The sequence below is a fragment of the Petaurus breviceps genome, unplaced genomic scaffold (assembly GCF_028583685.1).
Source record: "Petaurus breviceps papuanus isolate PSGF00001 unplaced genomic scaffold, PetGlider_PUasm1.0 126, whole genome shotgun sequence".
Lineage (NCBI taxonomy): Eukaryota > Metazoa > Chordata > Mammalia > Diprotodontia > Petauridae > Petaurus > Petaurus breviceps.
Window position 1 is genome coordinate 6,540,989 of NW_027185655.1, and position 21,347 is coordinate 6,562,335.

The 21,347-nt window shown below is 40.0% G+C and overlaps 1 protein-coding gene across 2 annotated transcripts in view; it reads left to right on the plus strand.

Annotated features, from left to right (window-relative positions):
- The window catches only part of USO1 (USO1 vesicle transport factor), an 85,260-nt gene that overhangs the window by 46,581 nt on the left and 17,332 nt on the right, over positions 1-21,347 (plus strand). The window contains exons 8-14 of one of the 2 annotated variants that reach the window (XM_069091993.1): positions 1,451-1,571; positions 3,100-3,278; positions 7,898-8,038; positions 9,734-9,822; positions 12,918-13,072; positions 15,453-15,664; positions 16,536-16,556. In XM_069091993.1, coding sequence (XP_068948094.1) covers positions 1,451-1,571; positions 3,100-3,278; positions 7,898-8,038; positions 9,734-9,822; positions 12,918-13,072; positions 15,453-15,664; positions 16,536-16,556 — 918 coding nt within the window. The remainder of the gene's footprint in view (positions 1-1,450; positions 1,572-3,099; positions 3,279-7,897; positions 8,039-9,733; positions 9,823-12,917; positions 13,073-15,452; positions 15,665-16,535; positions 16,557-21,347) is intronic. The other variant, XM_069092002.1, reaches the window with a different exon arrangement.

Consider the following 21,347-nt stretch of genomic DNA (forward strand, 5'->3'; position numbering starts at 1 on the left):
AACAATTACAGAGGATAATTTGCTGAAAAGAATACTTACTTTCTCTTCTACCTTTGAAGATTTGCATATAAGATTTGCTGGTTCTTGAATGGTTTTCCTTGTTGGTATCGCCAGAACATATACATTCTTTCTTTCTTGTGTGTTTGTTTGTGTGTGTGTGTGTATCTGTGTCTATGTGTGTCTGTGTGTAGAGAGAGAATTCTGAAGACCTCCAGGACCTTGAGACCATCTGGTCCCCACCTGCTTCTTTTACAGATGAGAAAACTCGGGTCCCAAGAGTAAATGACTCAGCTAGTTAGTGACCAGCAGGGACCAGACAGACTCTCGGGTTGGCCTGAGGGATTTCGGGGGCCACCCACAACTTACTTGACAGCAGCCTTTGCTTTGCGTCTTGATGATGCTTGAGGAGGCCTGGGCTGCTTTTCGTTACTACTAATTGTTACATCATCAGGCTTAAATTTTATTACTTGAACCTTTCGGCCATTGCTCCTGTCTCTGCTCCAGAACTTACATGATGCCTTTTTCATGTGAAAGCTCTTGCAGTTCTCATGTTTCCTTTACTATTTCTTTTCTCCAAACTGAGCAATCTCAGCCCCTTCCCTTGCCTAGTTTATGTGCGAGCCCCTTTGCTGTGCTGGTTGCCCTCCTCTGGAGCTGTTGGGGCTTACTAACGTCCTCCCTAAAGTGCTGAAGACGCCGTCCAGCTGTGGGCCAGCCAGGCCTGGGCCTAGTGAGCCTGGCGCCTCCTAAGTCTTGGACGTTATTCGTCCCTGAAGAGCAGTCCATTTAAGACTGCCTTAATGAACTCGGCTGCCGTGAGACCCTTGGCTCATTGAGGTGCAAGTCTCTCCCATCTCTTACAGGTGAAATGCGGCCTAGCGTTACTTCCACCTGTACAGTTGCTGAGTATAAGCCTCTCTTAGGATCCTGAATAAATTCCACATCATTGGGTGCAGCCCAGTGGCCTCAGCCCATCGAGAGCATCTTGAAATCCTGTTGTCTAGTTTATTGTCTGCCTGAGCCTCGTGGCATCCATGTGTTGTAGGAGCCTGCTGTCTGTGTTCGCTCGTGTCCAGGTTATTGATGAAAGTCTGTCCATGTATAGCCCCACACATGGATCACTGTGTACTTTCTTGTGGAAACTTTGCTGGAGACTTTGTACAGTGACGTGCAGTCGTTCACTTATCCGACTTTGCTCATACACTAACCGTGTGGACAGCTCCTTAATTTTCACGTGTAAACTTTTTTCTGTTAACATGTAGATATGGTTTCAAATACAATGAGACTTTTCACGAAATCACTCTTTATAACTTTCTAAACAGCTGTATAAACTTAAAAAAAAAAGTCTGGTGGCCTCTCTGGGCCTCATGATGCTGTGACTTTGAGTGGCTCGCATTTTCTGTTAGTGTTTTCAGCCACTAAACATTCTTTTCCCTACATTCCCCACTAGGGTGTCTTATTACTGCAGGCGTTGACAAGAAGTAATGCAGCAATCCAGAAGATTGTTGCTTTTGAAAATGCTTTTGAAAGGTTACTCGACATCATTACAGAGGAGGGGAACAGTGATGGAGGTACGGTCTGAGTGAGTTACCCCAAGGCTTGTGCCTTTTTAGATTTCATATAAAATGCAAAGGGTTTTGTAATGTGAATATTACAAAATGAAAAAATAATGAGCCGTGGAAGATGAAGCCAGGTGCTGTGCCTCCTTTTTTTCTTTTAATATAAAGTGCCCTCCACTGCAGAAAAGTAGGCCACCTTTTTCACTAGGGGCTGGTGGACAGAGGCTGGAAAAGTAAAAGGCAGAGAGGTGATAGGTTAATAAATAAAAGTGCACTGTGTAATAACAGCAGCTGGGTAGCTCTGTGGATAGAGCACAGGGAGTCAGGAAGACCTGAGTTCAAATCCGGCCTCAGATACTTCCTGGCTGTGTGATTGTGGGCAAGTCCTTTAACGCTAATCCGCTGGAGAAGGAAATGGCAGACTACTCCAGTATTTGCCAAGAAAACCCCATGGACAGTATTGACATGCTATGGTCTGCAGGGTCATGAAGAGTCATGTACAGCAGAAGAACAAATAGGCTAAGGCCATAGGTTTAGCATTAGAAAAGAGATTCAGAACAACTGGATATCATAACAATTATTTTACTAGTTATTGTTTTAGATAAAGCACTGAGAAAAAGTATTCTATTTTGAGAGCTATGTTCATTGAAAGGGTGGAAATGTTTTTATCCCATTTTAGTTCCCAATAATATAGAAATTCCAGTTGTATTTTGGCTCTGAAGTGGGGATACCTTTGTCACTTTCTTTGTCTTCTTTAAGTTTGTCATGTGGTGCCAGCTACCTCATGCAAGAGAAGAAACTTTAGGATTTTGTTATGGCATTACAGGTTTATTTTGGTAGAATTTAATAAATAATAAAAGAAAGATCCTATTATATCTTGCTAGTACCTGCTTGGTATTTGGTTTCAAAAATGAGATTATATCTAGCCATGGGAAATCAGGCAAAATTACAATTTGCCCTACGCCTTCAAGGATGATCAGTAATGGGAAGGGAAGAACATTTTAAACATGGGTGACCCTGTGAGCAGTGATCTGCAAGTGGCCAAGTGGGGGAGATGTGTCACGAGAATGAGTAGTTCATTTTAGTTGGAATGAGGGGGACTCATAAAAAGAATGGGTATTTGGAACGTAGGTTGGAGCCCTATCATAAAATACCTTCAACACTGTCCAAGGACCTGATGCTTTAGACAGTGTAGAATTAGTCTGGGGGCTACGTGATCAGACCTGCTTTTAGGTGATTGCTGGCAGCATTGCTTATATTTCACTGCTATATGGAAGACAGTGGCAGCATTCCAGGGTAGAGATGATGAGAGCCTGAACCAGGGCTGCGGAAAGGCAAGCGGGGACCGTTTTGTGAAACGTTGCAGAATTAGAGCTGATGACAGGTATGATGGAAAAGGGAGAGGGCAGAGAAAACTGGGAAGGTGTCTCAAACAGAATGATAGTGCAGCTCCATATCTGCGTGACTTTTTAATGTTTAATCAGGGAGTAATGCTTCAGAATTTTCTTTCAGATCTTAATTTCAGCCTTTGTGTTTTCAGGTATAGTAGTTGAAGATTGTCTCCTCCTGCTTCAAAATTTGTTAAAGAACAATAATTCCAATCAGAATTTTTTTAAAGAAGGTTCATACATTCAGCGCATGAAACCTTGGTTTGAGGTTGGTGACGACAATTCTGGCTGGTCCGCACAGAAAGTGACCAATCTTCATCTGATGCTTCAGGTAAAATGTTGTTTGACACAAATATCATTGGAATTCATACAACTCTTTCAGAGTAAAGTACACAACATAGCTTGCTATGAGAATTCCTGATAGGGTTTTACAGTGAAGAATAGATTACTCTTTTGTTTCATTTTATAGCTAGGATTTCTTGACTTTGAGAAATAGCATTGTAAGCTAAAAGCCTTTCAGACCTGAGAGTCCAGTGAAGGATTTTCAGCTCCCACCTTTATCTGTTCAGGATGTTTTGTAACTTTATGCAAACTCATGACGTAACAGCAGAAACCATAAACCCAGAATAATGTAATATATTTTCCTCTCAGGTATTTGCATTACTTTTCTGAGGCTGGCTCTAGAGAGCTAATATTAAGTCTCCTGATTCTCTGTCAAGTCAACAAGTATCTATTAAGCTCTTGTCCAGTGTTCTGCCAAAGTTCACTGTTGTTGTTTGTGAGAGGAGGACCCATAATTACAAGTGGATGCTTTTCTAATTTGAGCCATTCAGTTTAATTCCACAAAAATGCTTATTCTGTGCAATGCACTGTGCTGGGCCCTGCAGATAGGAATCTGAAGAGTGCCATGGTGCTTCTGAGTGATCTCTGCCTCAGCTTTCGCCTCACTCCCGTCTCTCAGCATCTCAGCTGTCTAATAGATCTTCCTGAAGTGCAGATCCGTCCTTGTTAGCCGACTTTCCAGTAAACTCCAGTAGCATCCTGTTACCTCCAGGATCAGATATAACGTCCTGTTTGGCTTTAATACCCTTCACAGTCTGGCCCTTCCCTTCCTTTCCAGTCTTTTTTCATCTTATTTCCTTCCAGCTGCTTTCGTCTGCTTGCCATTCCTCACACAAGACACTCAGTCTCCCAATTCCGTGTTGTTTCACTGGCTTCACTAGGTGTATGTTGACATGTACGTAAATACTTTAAATAAAGTAAGAGTAGCAGTAGCTCATCATCATAATGTCGTGAGTTGGAGAAATGAGACAGGTGGGAAAATGAGGGATTGTTTTCAGTCAGATTTCTCATGTGAGTTAGGTCCTGAAGGAAGACAATGATTTCAGCAGGTGGAGATGTGGGAGGAGAGGGGGAGGATGTGCCGGGCATGATGAGAAGGGCCCAGCCAGGGCACAGAAGCAAGGCAGGGCTGGTTGAGAGTGAGGAGTCTATAGAAGTCCAGTTTAGCTGCAGGGTTAAAATGTACAAATGATAGTTGTTTGAAATGAGACTGAAAATATCGGTTTGTAACCAGATTATAGAGATCATTGAGAAACAAGCTAAGGAGTCTGTATTTTATCATTTAAATATGGAAGAGTGTGTCATACTATTGTCATATAATCTATTCAGGTTGTCCAAGCAAGAAGTAGGATAGTCATGAGAGGAGCCTGGTAAACTTCATTCAAAAGTCAACATCATTCTTTTTTTTTAACTGTCTTTTTAAAAAAAATCCATTTTATTTAACTTCACTGCTTTTTAAGGGTGAAAATTCCTCCACGAGATTTTTTTCAAGTGTAGAGATACTCATGTAAACTGAAATCTCAGCCAAAGCACCATGTAATTACTTTATGTGTTAGATTTCATTTGGTGTGGGGGGAGATTTTTTTTCTTTTTTTTTTTTTTAATTAAGCAATCAGGGTTAAGTAACTTGCTCAAGGTTATACGGCCACTCATTTCTGGGTGTGGTGCTGAGTATCTGAGCCCGGGATTCGATCTCCAGGTCGTCCCAACACTGGAGCCAGTGCTCTTACTCGCTGAGCCACCTGGCCGCCCCTAAGCAATTGGGGTTAAGTAACTTGCTCAAGGTTACACGGCCAGGTGTTTCTGGGTGGGTGCTAAGTGTCTGAGCCCAGGACTCGATCTCCAGGTCGTTCTGACACTGGAGCCGGTTCTCTTACTCGCTGTGCTACCTGGCCGCCCCGAGATTTTTTTTCTACATTGCTTAGCAAAAAGTTGGAAAAAGACAAAAAATGTCCTGTCAATCTTGAAGGGGATTTATGCTCTCCAAAGAATCATGACTCAATTAAGTTTAATATTAATTTTTTTGTAGCTCCTGCTCCTGTGTTAAGTGCTTGATGCATTTAGTACCTTATCACCCACCCTCTCCAACCCTAGGAATGATCTTGCATTTTAGCATTATTTTATGGGACCTTTTTATTTCACGTTACTCTCCTGCTTTATTTTGACTGAAGACTTGAAATTTTTTTGTAATGACTTGGTGTTTCCCAAAGCACTTTGAGTAATCCATGAGTATTAGTAATGTGATCATGGTTGAATTATAAGCTATTAAAATTAAGGTTTTATGTAAGATGTTTCTCTTTCTTAATGTGCATATGGAGGTTAAATTTTAGGAAACATTATAGAGTTCTCTGATGATTCAAGGTTTTACAAAGTCATTGAGATCTTAAGACCATCTCATCTAATCTTCCATCCTTGGAGGAATTCCTTCTATAATGTTACCCACAGATGGTTATTCTTTGGCCTTTACCTGAAGAAGCCCAATTCTTCTAGCATTTTTAGGAGTTTACATAAAATTTTTTTTTTTTAAGCAATTGGGGTTAAGTAACTTGCTCAAGGTTACACAGCCAGGTGTTTCTGGGTGTGGTGCTGAGTGTCAGAGCCCAAATTCGATCCCCAGGTCGCCCCGACGCTGGAGCAGGTGCTCTTACTCTCTGAGCCAGGTAGCTACCCCTAAGCAATTGGGCTTAAGTAACTTGCTCAAGGTTACACGGCCAGGTGTGTGGTGCTGAGTGTCTGAGCCCGGATTCGATCCCCAGGTCGCCCTGACACTGGAGCAGGTGCTCTTACTCGCGGTGCTACCTGGCCGCCCTGTTTACATAAAATTTAACCTTTCTGAAAAGGAATCTTAGAGATGCCTGCTCATCCACACCCCTCATTTTGTAGATGAGGGAGCTGAGACTGGGGAAGTTGGACCTGCCTAAGCTCATGCAATAGTAGGATAGCCATTCAAACCCAGGTTCTTTAAGGGCAGGTCTGTTGCTTTTCCTGTTACACCTCTGTTGTTCCCTGACGTCAGGAGAAAGTGAAGAAGACTTCCCACGTGTTGGGGGTATCTGCCATTGTGAACTTACAGATGCGGTTCAGGCATGAATGGTTGGTGGTCCCTGTTATTGAGATTGAGATCATAAATCCATTTGAATATTTGGTGGGAGCTGAGCTTCAATTCAGCTTCTGACATTTGGACTCCCCCAGAAGTTCTTATCAAACTGAAATCTGCTTCGCTGTCATCCCTTCACTTCCCATCCCTCTGGCTTTAGTCCTGCCTCATGACCACTCTATCCTCCACATGAAAGCCCTTTAATTGGACGGGGCTAGGTGGCCTGGAGTTAGGAGGACCTCAGTTCACATCCAGACATTTAACACTTACTGGTTGTATGACCTTGGGCAAGTCATTTAAACCCAATTACCCTGCCTTCCCCCCTCCAAAAAAAGGAAAGATATTTGAAGGAAACCATGATAGCTGTCTTCCTTTAGCCCCCTTCAGGCTAAAACTGGTGGCTCTGACCCTTTCTCTTGTGACATGGTTTCCAGACCTCTATCTGTCTTTCCTACCATTGGATGGATTCTAATTTGTCAACATTCCTCTTCAAATGAGTTCTACAACTAGATACAGTAGTTACTTTTTTTTGTACAATGGACTCTTGGTCCAGTCTGGGGACGCCTGTAGACCTCTTCTCAGAATAATATTTGTTCATGAATGAAGAAATAAAATATGTAAAGTTATAAAGGGTATTGAAGTAGTTACAAAAATATTTTTAAAAATCAATTTCACTGGCCCCCTGAAATCTATCTGTAGAACCCCATAGAGGGGATCTGCAGACCTCTGGCTAAGAACCCCTTCTCCAGACAAAGGGCTTGGTTCACTTGATCTAGGTCATGCTGTTTCTATAATTCAACCTAAGGTGGCTCTTGTGTTGCCTTTTTATATTTATCCATGCACACCTAAGTGTGTACATGCATGCATGTGTGTGATCAGAATGTCTGTTTTGTTCATGTTGCACCTACACAAAGCTTCTAAGGGTTCCAGGATTCTTGAATTTAATGTCTGCAACACATTCCAAGCTGGAAAGGAGGGCCTGGTTGATAGTGATGGAGAGTTTATTGTTGAGTATCAGGGAGCTAAGGTATGGGAGGGCTAGCCATCAGTTGTATCAGTTTTTTTCCAGCAACCAGAGGGGTTGTGATGTGCCTGGATGACAGTAGAACCGATACTGATGAAATTTGGGTCCTCAAAGTAGTGAAACAAGTGTCCCATGTACCCACACACATCTTTGTGCGGTTTTCATATTGTGTTATTTCCTCTAGACAGCTCTCTTTTTGTATATTTCTAAATCAGTTTTGTTTTCTTTTTCTCCAACTTTGTAAAGCAACCTGGTTTTCAAAATTCATGTTAATTTATATTTATATAATATATATTTAATAAATACTTGTTGGTTGATTCATAATATTTAATAAATAAATTTAGCATAATACCAGATGCTTGTTAGCATTAAAATATTTAATATTTCTAATTATCAGCAAGAAATAGTTCTCTTATTTGTTTAGGCTTTATTTTATGCTTTCCTTCTATTTTAAAAACAATTCTTTTTTCTCCTTTCCTCAACTTAGCTTGTTCGTGTTCTGGTATCACCCACAAATCCTCCAGGTGCTACCAGTTCCTGCCAGAAGGCGATGTATCTCTGTGGATTGTTGCAGCAGCTTTGCATTATCTTAATGGCTACTGGTGTTCCCGCTGATATTCTTACTGAGGTAAATAAATGAGCCATCACCTAGGCTAGGAAGAGATTTTTGTAAGTGCTAAGGAAAGCAGCTGTGGTTATGCTGATTTTTATGAACTTTGCTTATTGTGTCCATATAGGATTGTTAAATGATTCCTTAGCCATCATTTCATCCCATGGCAAAGAGTTTTGGTTTGGTTCTTTTTTGAGTCTTCCCTAAAGTAGTATGGATTTTGAGGAAGCTTTTTTAAAAAGTTATTTCTAGGATGTTAGTGGGAAGTGTTTTTATTTTATTATTTTTTTGTAGTATTTTTTTTTCTCAATTACATGTCAAGACAGTTTTTAGCATTCATTTTTACAAGATTTTGAGTTCCCAATTTTTTTCCCTCCCTCCTTCCCCTCCCCTCTTCCAGAAGTGATAGGCAGTTTGATAGATGCTATCATATAAAACATTTCCTTGTTAGTCATAGTTGTGAAAGAAGAAACAGATCAAAGGAGAAAAAGCACGAAAAAGAATAAAGTAAAATGAGGAAAACATGTTTCGATCTGCATTCAGAGTCCATCCATTCTTTACTTGGATGTGGAGAGCATTCCCTTGGATGAGTCCTTTGTACTTGTCTTGGGTCATTGTGTTGCTGAGAAGAGCTGAATCTTTCCTCTTGGGTCATCACGCAGTGTTGCGTGTACAGTGTTTTCTTGCTTCTGCTCATTTCACTTTGCATCAGTTTGTACAAAGTCTTCCCAGGCTTTCCTGAAAACTGACTGTTCTTATTTCTTATTGCACAGTAGTGTCCCATTACCTTCATACACTACAGCTTGTTCAGCCATTCCCCACTTGATGGGCATCCCCTCGATTTCCAATATTTTGCCACCTCGAAAAGGGTTACAATAAATATTTTTGTTCATATAGGTCCTTTCTCCTTTTTGTGGTCTTTCTGGGATACAGACCTAGCAGTGGTATTGCAGTTTCATAGCCCTTTGGACACAGTTCTCAATTGCTCTCCAGAACGGTTGGGTCATTTCACAGCTCCACCAGCACTACGTTAGTGTTCCAGTTTCCCCACATCCCTTCCAGCATTTGTCATTTTCCTTTTTTGCCATATAAGTCGCCCTGATAGATGTGATTTCTTCATCTGAAAACTGCCTGTTCATACCTTGACCATTTATTAGTTGGGGAAGGGGAGTGATTTAAAGGGAGATTTATGTGTGTTTGTTATTGTTGTTATTTTTTTTAAATTAAATTTTATGTTTATTTTTTGTTTACATCATTCATTTCTACAAGATTTTGAATGACAAATATTCTCCCTGTCTTTCCCCTACCCACCACCCCAAAACAGCGATTCCACTGTATGCCCCTTCCCCCAATCTGCTCTTTCCTCTATCCTCTCCCATTCCCCCTCTGACTTTCCAGTAGGGCAAGATGGATCTCTATAGCCCACTGCCTGTATATCTCATTTCCCAGTTGCATGTTAAAAAAAAATTATATATTTTTAAACATTTGATTTTAAAACTTTGAATTCCAGATCATGAGTGTATTTGTAAGAAATTTATTTGCAATATGTGCGATTTTAATTGCTACAAATTATTTCCTAATGATCTTTGCAGTTTTTTAAGCCAGCTTCAGAGATTAAACTGAAAGAGAAGCTGTCAAATTTTTGCCTAAGTTGAAATCAGCATTAGCCTCCTTTGTTTATTTTCTGATAAATATTTAAATTCTTCTCAACAGACTATTAACACTGTATCAGAAGTTATTCGAGGCTGCCAAGTAAACCAAGACTACTTTGCATCTGTCAATGCACCTTCAAGCCCACCACGGTAGGAGAAAGGGATATATCAACACTTATAAAAGATTGCTATGGAAACTACAATTATACTTAATGAACTGATTTGGTAGTAAAACTTGTATGTAAGTCGTTGGCCTCTAAAATCTCGTTGTGCTCCTTTGAGATGGCAGGATATTAATCTTCTCTGCAAATCAAATATACTGGGTTTTTCTTCTCTATTTCAAGTTTGGGGTGCTAGGTTTCTTTTTCCAGTTTTTTATTAGTTACAAGAAATATCTACTCTATGACTCAAGTTACATGTATGATTTGGAATATTGAGCACTCAACAAAACATGTTGCTTTTTTTCTCCAGAATATGACTTCCTATACAGTTCACCTTGAATGATATCTTGACTCTTTTAAATGGTGCCTGTCAGCAAATGCTGGTGTGTAGTAGGCACTCGGTAAAGAGCTGTTGAGCTGAATAACTTGAGCCAAGTCGAATCCTTGCTGCCTCCAGCTTTTGTCCATGATTCCTAACCACAAGGTAGAGAGATAGAAATAGATTGTTTTTTTAATCTTGTTTTTGGAAATATTTGGATAGAATTTTAGTGATGGATGCTGGGTAGATATTTCCAGAAATGACTAGTTTATCCACATTTTATAGATGAGGAAACCCAGTTGTCAGAGGGGTGATTTGCCAAAGATTACCCACCTAGTAAACAGGCAAAGAAGCCTTGTCATGCCCCAGGGCTTCTGCCTCAAACAGTGTCCTTTCCACTCCCCTGCATGAGGATGGGGAGCTTTGTTTCTAGGGAATAATGAGGATTGAATAGGCAAATTCATTTTTCTTTCTTTTCCTTTTTAAAAAATTTTAATTGATTTTGAATGTAAGTATGAAAAGACAAAGAAAAACATTTCCATGTAGACAGCACAACATAAAAAGGGAATTCAGTATAAAACCATGAGTTTCATTTCACACCGTTTACTGTTTGTGAAAAGCTGTGTGCTAAATACTGTACTTCATTCTCAAAGCTACCCTGATTTTCTGTGCTTCTTTCTAAGTTTTCCTCCCTACCCATACCACCCTAAAGAAGGCTGCCTCTGTGTGGGTGGGTGGGTGGTGGGTGTGTGGTGTGTGTGTGTGTATGTAAAACCATACTATACATACTTGTTTGGATGTGGATAACAGCCTTCCTAGGTCCTTTACAGTTGATTTGAGTATTTATAATACTCAAAATGACTTTGTCATTCACAATTGTTCTTAAACAATATTGCTGTTACTGTGTACAACATTCTTTCAGGTCTGCCATTTCACTCTTCATTATTTCATGCAAGTTTTTCCATGTTTTTCTAAAAGCAGCCTCCTCTTCATTTCTTATAGCACAGTAGTATTCCATCACAATCATATTCCACAACTTATTTAGCCATTCTGTTCGCCAGTTGATGGGCATCCCTTCCACTTCCAATTCTTTGCCACCACAAAAAGAGCTGCTATAAATATTTTAGAACATATAAATTCCTTTCCTTTTTCTTCAATCACCTTAAGAAACAGACCTAACTGTGGTATTACTAGGTCAAAGAATATAGACAATTGGATACCTCTTTAGGCATAATTCCAGATTGTTCTTCAAAATGATTGGACCAGTTCACAGTTTCACTAACAGTGAATTAGTGTCCCAGTTTTTCCACATCCCCTCATTTGACTCTTTCCCCTTCTATCATTTTAGCCAATATGATAGATGGGAGGTGTTACCTCAAAGTCGTCTAAATTTGCATTTCTCTATTCAGTAGTAATTTAGAGTATTTTTTCATGACTTTATGTAGTTTTGATTTCTTCATCAAAAAACTGCCTTTTCATATCCTTTGACCATTTATCGGTTGGGGAATGACTTTTATTCTTATAGATCTGACAGAGTTCTTTATATATTTGAGATATGAGACCTTTATCTCAGAAACTCTCTGTAAAATTTTTTCCCAGTTTTTTGCTTTCCTTCTGATTTTGAATGCATTGGTTTTATTTGTATAAAATCTTTTTAATTTAAGGTAATCTAAATTATCCATTTTACACCTCACTATGTTGTCTCTTCCTTATTCATAAATTATTCTCCTGTCCATAAGTCTCATAGGTACATGTTCCATGTTCTTGTAGTTTTCTTACAGTATATCCCTTTATATCTGGGTTATGTCCATTTTGTCTTTATCTTGGTAAATGGAGTAAGATACTGACCGGTCTTTGTCCAATTTCCTTTCCAATTTTCCAAACAATTTTGACCAAATAATGAATTCTGATCCCCAAAACTTAAATCTTTAGATTTGTCAAACACAAAGTTACTGCAGTCATTTGCGTCTGTGTATGCTGTGTCTACTCTGTTCCACTGATCTACCTTTGTACTATTTCTTAGCCAGTACCAGATAGTTTTGATAATTATAGCCATATAGTTTAAGATCTGGTACTGCTAACCCTCTTTCCTTCACATTTTTTTTCCATTAATTCCTTAGATATTCTCAACCTTTTGTTCTTCCAAATGAATTTTGTTATTTTTCTAGCTCAGTGAAATAATTTTTTGATATTTTAATTGGGATGGCATTGAATAGATTAGGTAAAATTTTTATTATGTTAGCTCTGCTTATCCATGAACAATTATTCTAGTTAATTAAATCTGACTTTATTTGTGTAAAAAGGGTTTTATAATTATGTTCATGTAGTTCCAGGTTTTGTTTTGGTAGGTGTATTCCTAGGTACTGTCTACAGTTATTTTAAATGGGATATCTCTTACTATCTCTTCCTGCAAGGTTTTGTTGATGATATATAGGAATGCTGATGATTTAGGTGAATTTATTCTACATCCTGCTACTTTGCTAATATTATTAATTGTTTCTACTAACTTTTTAATTGAAGCTTTAGGATTTTCCAAGTATATTATCATATCATCTGCAAAAGGAGATAGTTTTATTAGGCAGATCCATTCTTCCTAACTGGGTGAGTTGGGCCTTAGAAAAATAAGATAGCTCTGGAAAAAAGATATTTGAGCAACCCTTCCTGCACAACTGTAAGTGTCCTTTGGTCCTGGGTCTTAGATGATTGAGTCTTAGTCTTTGTGTGCTTTGGTTCTGATACGCATTTTTCTTTTAATAACGAAACAGGCCTGCGATTGTTGTCCTTCTGATGTCCATGGTTAATGAAAGGCAGCCGTTTGTGCTGCGCTGTGCAGTTCTTTACTGTTTCCAGTGTTTCTTGTATAAAAACCAGAAAGGACAAGGGGAGATTGTGGCAACGCTTCTGCCTTCTACCATTGATGGTAATGATTTGTTTTTTTTAAGCATTTCTAAATTGAATTCAATCTTATGTTTTCATCTAAAATATTTTACATCCTCGGTTCATCTTCCTATATTTGAAAATTAATCTTAATGTTAAGTAGAATGTGAATGTTTTGGTGTGAGCAAGTCTTTACTGGTAATAATGTTGTGGTCTTTATTGTCCTGTGTGTGACTCACAGTTTTAATTATTTGGGACCTAGTATTCAATTACTTACAGCCATTATATCACCACACAAGCAGGACAGAGATTAAAAGTTATAGGTTGATTTTATCTTGTACTTTAAAAAGAAAAGCAAACTCTACATAATAGATATTCACAGTTTGTCATACATTCCTTCCTTTATATTTTATAGTGCATATGGAAATATCCATTTAATTTTGCTAAGTTCAGACTAAAAAATGAGAAAGTGAATGTTAAACAACAAAAAGAATATTTCTGGACTTTTGTTTCAGGGAAAAGCTTGGTTTCATTAACCAAGAGTTTCCCAAAGGTAGCCCAATTCTCTCTCCTCCTCCTCTTTCTCCCTCTCCTGTTCAGGTCTGGTCCCAGTTCATTGTACATTCCTTGCTTCTCTTCATGATGTACTAGTGGACGACCTCTCTAACGGGGTCAGTCATAAATCGAGGCAAGGATTATCAGATGTTTTTCAATTAAATTTTTTCACGATAAAATCTTGAGATGAACTGTATAGATAAAAATTCATGGCAAAGGAAATGTATGAATCCTAAATAAACACTTCTCATCCGTTTGGCTTTCTGGAAATTTAGCTGTGTGCTCTGCTACTGTAAATCCCAACACCAGATTTTTCTTATCCTCCATAATCCCCTTGTCTCTTTATTCATTCCTTCCTCCCATCCTTGTGCAGGCATTTATTATCCTTCCTCACCATGCTCCTCTCCCGCACTGAACAGTTTAAAAAACCAAAAGCTAAAAGCTTCATAGCAAATATACAGAGTCCAGCAAAACTAATGTCCATGCTGACCATTTCCAGCAATCTCTATCTCGTTCTGCACTTTAGTTCATCACCTTCTGGGTGGAGATGGGAGTAGGGTGGGGTGGGAAGAGGAATTCATATTTAGGCCTCAGGACTCATGGATTATTATTGTATTGAGCAGAATTATTAAGTCTTTCATAGTTGTTTTTCTCTGTAATGTTTTCATCTGATTCTGCTCACTTCACTTAACGTTATTTCATATTGAAGTCTTTTTGTAGTTTCCTCTGAAACTGACCATTTCCTCATTCCTTATGGCACACAGGAATATTTCCATTCTATTTATGTACTGTCATTTGTCTCACCTTTCCCCAGGAGGTGGATGCCCCCTTAGTTTCTAGCTTTTGTCTAGTATGAAAAACGTTGGGCTTCTTTACCAGGGGTCCTTGTACTTTAGATAAGTAGATAGATAAATCAATCGATTGATCAATAAATATGCCTATTAATATAATTGGTGTCCTTGGCAATCATATGTATATTGTTTTATTCACTTAAAAACATTATTCTAAGAGGAGTCTATAGGTGGCATCAGATTGTCAAAGGACACAAAAATGGTTAAGAAATTGTGATATCACACTGGAGCAGTCAGACAGACCCACCCTCTGATTTCACAACTGCCTGCCCCAGCTCCATGCTTGGTGGTAGTTATCAAGTTCTCTGACTCCAGAAATGGCCCTTTTCTCCTTCACATTCAGGTGTATATCATAGCATGGATAACAGCCATTCTTAAGCCACCTGACTTTTCTTTGCTGACAAGTGCAAATTCCCAAGTGATTGTGGATTGAATTTTAAAAACTTGGCAGGGTTTTGTTGGGAAAAATTCATGCAATTAAAAAAAAAATTCAGGGGCGGCTAGGTGGCGCAGTGAGTAAAGTGCCCGCCCTGGAGTCAGGAGGACCTGAGTTTTGTTCCAGCCTCAGACACTCAACACCCACACAAAAAAAGCTAGCCGTGTAACCTTGGGCAAGTTACTTAACCCCAATTGCCCTCCAAAAAAAAATTGTCCCTCCTCTCTGTAGTTGTTGAAGTTAAGTTCCATTATATCTGAATTGATGGGCTGTATAAAAATGTAGCTGAACCTTAATAATTTGGAAATGCTGTTTGAAAATACTGAGAGAATCCAGTGTCTATGGGGTTCTTCTACAGCTTCCTTTTTTCTCCTTGGCTTCTTCATATGTTTTGAGTTATCCTTTACTCATCCACCATAGTGGATATAAAGAGAAATGAATACTGACACCTTGTGGTGTTTTCATGGCCTTATTGAGTGGCAGCTTATCTGATCTGCCAAATAGATCCTGAGTTCACTTAGCATTCAGTTTGACCAGACACGGAGAGCTCTAACTGTATCTTCTGCCTGCCACTTGTGCAGCTACAGGGGTTTCGGTCTCCGCCGGGCAGCTCTTATGTGGAGGCCTCTTTTCCACGGATTCCATTTCCAATTGGTGTGCTGCCGTGGCCCTGGCGCACGCCTTGCAAGAAAACTCCACGCAGAAGGAGCAGCTGCTGCGGGTCCAGCTGGCCACGAGTATCGGCAACCCTCCTGTGGCTCTGCTGCAGCAGTGCACCAACATCCTGTCTCAGGTGCAGTCCTTGGGGAAGGGAGGCGGGCAAGCGTGCACTCAGGAAGTGTGGGACTCCAGCACAGAAGCCCTGCGGGGTGTATGGAGCCACAGAGCACATGCAGAGAAAGGGGAAAGAAAGCAGCTGGGGTGACCTTTGGCCTTTGGCAGTAGTTTGTACAACATGGTATTGATTAGGCTTGTGCTGCCCTGGCTCTCCTTGGCTTGGAGCCGAACACTTTGCATGAAATATCACCTGAACAGAAATACTTAACTTCTCTGCCTCAGTTCCCTGATCAGTACCATGATGAATTGGATTTAATGGTCTCTAAAGTCCTTTATTAAGGACAGAAGGTGTCTATTGGGAAGCGGAACATTTTATTCAGTCTTGTCACTATTAAAAATTCCACCTTTATCTTTATTTCTAGAACTTCTTTTTAATCTCAGAAGTAATTCAGGAAAACATAAATGCCCCACATATTTGGCAGTAGCCAAAACCCTTATCCTAAGAAGGCATTTATAGTCACTTAACATTTGCAAGCTCTGGCATTTGCCATTGCACAGCCTCTCAGAGATCCTGTCTGGTCCTGGCCACTGTGCACTGAACAATAAGTAATCATAAGGGTTTACAAATAATGAGATAGCTTCAAGATAATTTCATTTCATCTCCCAGATGGCAGCGATACATCATCTTGATCCCCAAATATGAATGTACACTGTAGTCAGCTAGAGGCACCCTGAAAGTAGAACTGGCCACGAACGATTGATTAGTTCTGTGGTAGTTACAGACGGGGGGGAAGGGGGTGCCGGGAGTGAATCTTGGTAGGATTTTTCCAGATTTAAGTTTTCAAAAATAGTAATACATGTGAATTTTTTCAATGTATGATTTACAGGGTGATAAGATCGACAGACGGGTATGTATCATCTGGTGGAGTTAGGTATTTCCCTCTTAAAAACAGGGCCTTTTCTGTGCCTTGGGTTCTGCTGATTGGTTTTTTAACGCTTGTTGAGGTCATACTCTACTTACACTTTCCTGTGTCAGCCCCAATAGTGCTCTTACAGGCTTCTCAGTGGGATGCTGCAGCGGTGTCCTTGGAGCTCTACCAGTGACAATCCTAAGCTGTCCTTGGGCTTTCTCTTGGGATGCTTGCACTTTGCAGAATTCAAAGGGGTTTAGTTCAGACTTTCTTCTTTTCCCTCTGATGTTTTCTTAAGAAGGTCAAATTTAGCTTTAAAGGTACTTATACCCTTGTTTAGTCATGATTTAAAGTAGGACTCATAATTTAAGTGGATTGCTAAGACCATGCTAATAAGTCTTAATCCGAAAATTGTTTACAATTAACACTGGTTTATTTTGTATGTAATCTGTACCTTCGAATATTTGGGAATGCTTTTATTGGTCTTTTCTGAGTGATTGGCAGAAAAGTGTATAGTCTAAACTAATAAACATAGGCATGCTTGGGGATATGTTTTCACTTTAAAATCTGGATAACACTAACTAAACTGTTGAATTGAGATTTTGCTTTATGTCAGTTAATGATATTGAGCATTGTGTTTGTGTTCAGAGCATGAGCTACTATTTTACTGACATGAAACTTCATCCTTTTGTGCTATGTGGTATTTGGAAAGGACAAGTATGTCATAAGTCATACTTGTATGTCATACTTACTACCATACAAGTATAGGGGGAAATGGGCATCAAAGAATGGAACGCCCATAGATAGGCAAAAAATTTTTTGCCAGACCTAAAATTCCTGAGCATGTTTGTTCTCATAATTGAAATCTATCAGAATGCTAGAAATGTTTTAATGTTTTACTAAAAATTGAGTTGCGATAAATTATCTTGAAAAGGCCAGTTCAGAATTTCCAAAATATTATTTGGGCTCATTGCCAGGAGCAATTCTCCAGCATTTAAAATCCCCAAAAGATGAAATTACACTTACCTTGTTAAGGTCATTTAGAGTATTTTTTTTTAAGCAATTGGGGTTAAGTAACTTGCTCAAGGTTACACGGCCAGTGATTTCTGGGTGTGGTGCTGAGTATCTGAGCCCGGGATTCGATCCAGGTCATCCCAACACTGGAGCCGGTGCTCTTACTCGCTGAGCCACCTGGCCACCCCCATTTAGAGTATTTTCAAATAAATGCTTATGGATTTCTGACAGTGTTCAAGCCTTGGATGTCAAGAACTGACAGATACATATATCACATGATATGATGATCATCATTGAAAGCTCACACTAAAACCTACATATATATGCAGCAAAGTTGATCTGTTTTTCTGTCTGAATGTTTTTTCCATTGTAAGGGATCTAGTCACTTTTAATTGACTGAGATACAGACTGTGTTAAGCTCCTTGAGGTGGGGACTGTCTGTATTGATCATTTCTTAGTGCCTTGCACATTCTAAGTGTTTAATGCTTAATGAATTTAATTTGGGAAGAACACTGAACTAAAGAATCATTTGACCTCCTCCGTGACCACAGCTCTGATTCACTTGTGCCTCTTGTGTACTCCTGTGTCCTGAAAACAAAGATCCTTACATTCTTATTCATTTCTGTAAGACCAAGTTATGAATGATTAGTTATTTGTGTATGTGCCACAATCCCTCGCAGATTGTGTGTTCTCGTGAAAGCAGATTCTTAACTGAATTTGTCTTGCTGAGTGCCTAGCCCGGTGCTCTTTAGGTGCTAAATGAAGGCGAGGTGGTGGGTTGGGTTTGTGCAGTCCCAGTCTATATTTCTCAGTTTGCCAGCTATGCATGTACCTTACTGACCTCACAGGGAAAATGGGGTGCAGAGACGAGGCTAATGTAGAGATATTCTTTGTGGTTCTGATGATCGCAGAGGGAATCTGAAGGGGAGGAGGAGGAGCAAAAAGCAGCAGACACTGAGTCAGCACTTAGTAGAGGCGACTGACTTGGGTCTGCTGCATGAGTAACCTCAGCAGTGGGACGTCTAAGGGCGAAGTGAGGGGCCTGTGCTGAGCTCCTGGAACCGCGTCCTCATCTGACGGCAAGAGAGCAGGGCAGTGCATCTTCCTGAATTAAAGAATGGTTCCGAGGCTTCATTTTGGAGAGGAAACAGAAAAGTCTTTGAGCAGGGGGATATTGGAAAGAGCTGAGACCCTTTGGACTAAACAGAAGCACTAGAAAATCCAACTGATGCCTCCCTTTGACTAGCTTGGAAAGAGCTATTGGGTGTCCTTTGAAATGTGAGGAAGTTGTGCCGGGGCTTGACCCCAAGGAACATTTCAAGGCATGATAGGAAGCATTGGAATCACTATGATTGTGTGTGCAGTCCTGCTGTGTATTTATGTGCATAGACACACACACATACACACACACACACATGGGTCGGTGGAAGGCCAGCCTCTAGGCCCTTGGGCCTCTTTGGTGGTAATTCATCTGTAAAATGAAATTGTATTAGATGGTTTCTCAGGATGCTTTCATCTGTAAGGTTGTACTGACTTCGATGAAGCTGAAAAACAATCAGTAGCCTCTTCAAAGGTGAGAAATGTCACTTTGTATTGGTAGGAGGAGGGTGTGCTAGACCAGAGACTCCTTCAGATGCCTTGCAAAGGCTGTGTCCTGTAAACACTGATCATGGTGTTTTCATGATCGTCACACTATGGTGCATGTACATAGTTTCCTTGAGTTTCACATTTTGTTCCCCTCCCTCTCCTTCTCCCCCCCATGGAGGCATATAGTCAGTGTAGGATCTGTAAATACTTTCACATTAAACATTAGTCAGGTTATAAGGACGGATTGTACCAGCTGGAATGAAAAATGGTAAAGAGGACATAAAACCAAATAAGAGAAGGGAAAAGATCAGGTATTTTGCTTCCACCTGGATATAAACTCAGTTTTTTCTAGTTCTTTCTCTGGATGCACATATTTCTCTCCATCATGAGTCTTTTGGGATTGACTTATATCACTGCATTGCTGAGAGGAGTCCAGTCTATCAAAGCTGGTCATCACACATACGTTGTGTCTGTAATTGTGTACAAATTTCTCCTGGTTCTGCTCTTCTTACTCAGCATCAGTTCGTATAAGCCTCTCCAGGTACATATGAAGGCCGACTGCTCCTCGTTTCTTACAACACAGTAGTATTCCACATGCATGTACATGTTTACTGCTGCAGGGAGGTGGTCTAGATTCATTCCATGCTGTTGTTAGGCCCATTTTATGCCTTTTTTTTTTTTTTTTGAGACAGAGTATTGGTTTATTTTGATATAAAAATTAGATGTTTTTAATCCTAGGTATTTTAAGACACTACGGCCCTGTCCTATATAATAAAAGAACTCCAAAGTGGAACTGTAGACTTTATATGTCCAAAAGTTTTAAAGTGATCATTTTACAAAAGTGCAGTCATTTAAAATAGTACACTTTATTGCTTAACTATTCTGTTGTGATTCAAAATGTTTTGCAAATCCAAAAAAATCTTTTTTCCTTCTGAAAAATAATGAGAATTTACCAAGATTTTCTTGTGCATTATAATTAAGTTTATTGTAAATGGTTTCTACTTTTTCATGATAGGGAATAAAGAAGTATTATGGGAAGTTTCAAAGAAAGCATGGCAGAATGGCTGGGAAGCCCATCTTGAGATCAGGACCTAGATTCTAGCTCCCCCTTCTGACATGCTGGTTATGTGACCCTGAGCAAGTCATTTAAGCCCTCATTGGCTGTGGCAGCTCTCAAGACTCTCAAGAGGTTAAGACCAGTGATCTTCATCCCACTAAGAATTCTTCTGCCACTGAGTTCATTGATCAGTCTTCTCAACTCCCCCCTCTCTATGGGAGAATGTGACTAAATGATCCATGGTATTCAGTTTTTTCATTTTTGTTTATATTTCATCGTTTGAACAAAAATAATTGTACTGCAGAAACGACATTTCTAAAATTGAGTGAAGCAATACTCCAGTTGGAGATAACATTTTCCTGTTGAGATAGATTCAGATATAGAAAAATCACATCTTCCTCCAGTGCTTGCTTATGGTTTGAAGGTGGCCTTTGGGGTCTCACAGATTATGCTAACACAGTGGGACCTCTGGGAAGTTAGACCAAGAAGGCCAGATTTCGGGGAACAGACCCAGTGAAGATTTGTGTGCCTGTGGTCCAAGGATCCACCTGGCTGAGTCTAGAGAGGCTCATCACCAGGGAGGCTGCACAGGGACTGGTTTTTTCAGCCATGCCAAGCTCTCCAAGACGGACTGCCAGTGAGGGAGAGGCTGCAGCCTGCGTGGCAGGGAGAGGGGCAGGAGAAGGACTCCCCCCGACATACCCCACTGATGAGGCCCTGGATTTGGGCAGTAAGGAAAGGGAGGTTGGACTAGAGCAGGAGGCTAGTTCTCTTTTCTGAGTTTGTATTTTGTACACATCTGAACTGTTTTAAGGGAGATTGTCAGATTATTCAGAAAACATTGTTTTTCCTGGTAATAATGTTTTAGGCAGGCCAATTTACACTTAAGAACATAAATTGATTTTTACTAATTCTTATTGAGTCCCCTTCATCTTATTTGAGCTTGCTGTTGATTGCATTTGGGAGTGCTGTGTGTGGATGGTGGAGGAATGGACTCTCATTGAAAATTAACAGCATGCCCAGGAGCCGGTTACTGCACATGCCCCAGATGCTCCTCCTCCTGTGGAAGGGAGGGAGGGGGTGTGGAAGGTAGCAGGAGCTGAGTGTGACAGCTCTTCTGTGTGAGTGGG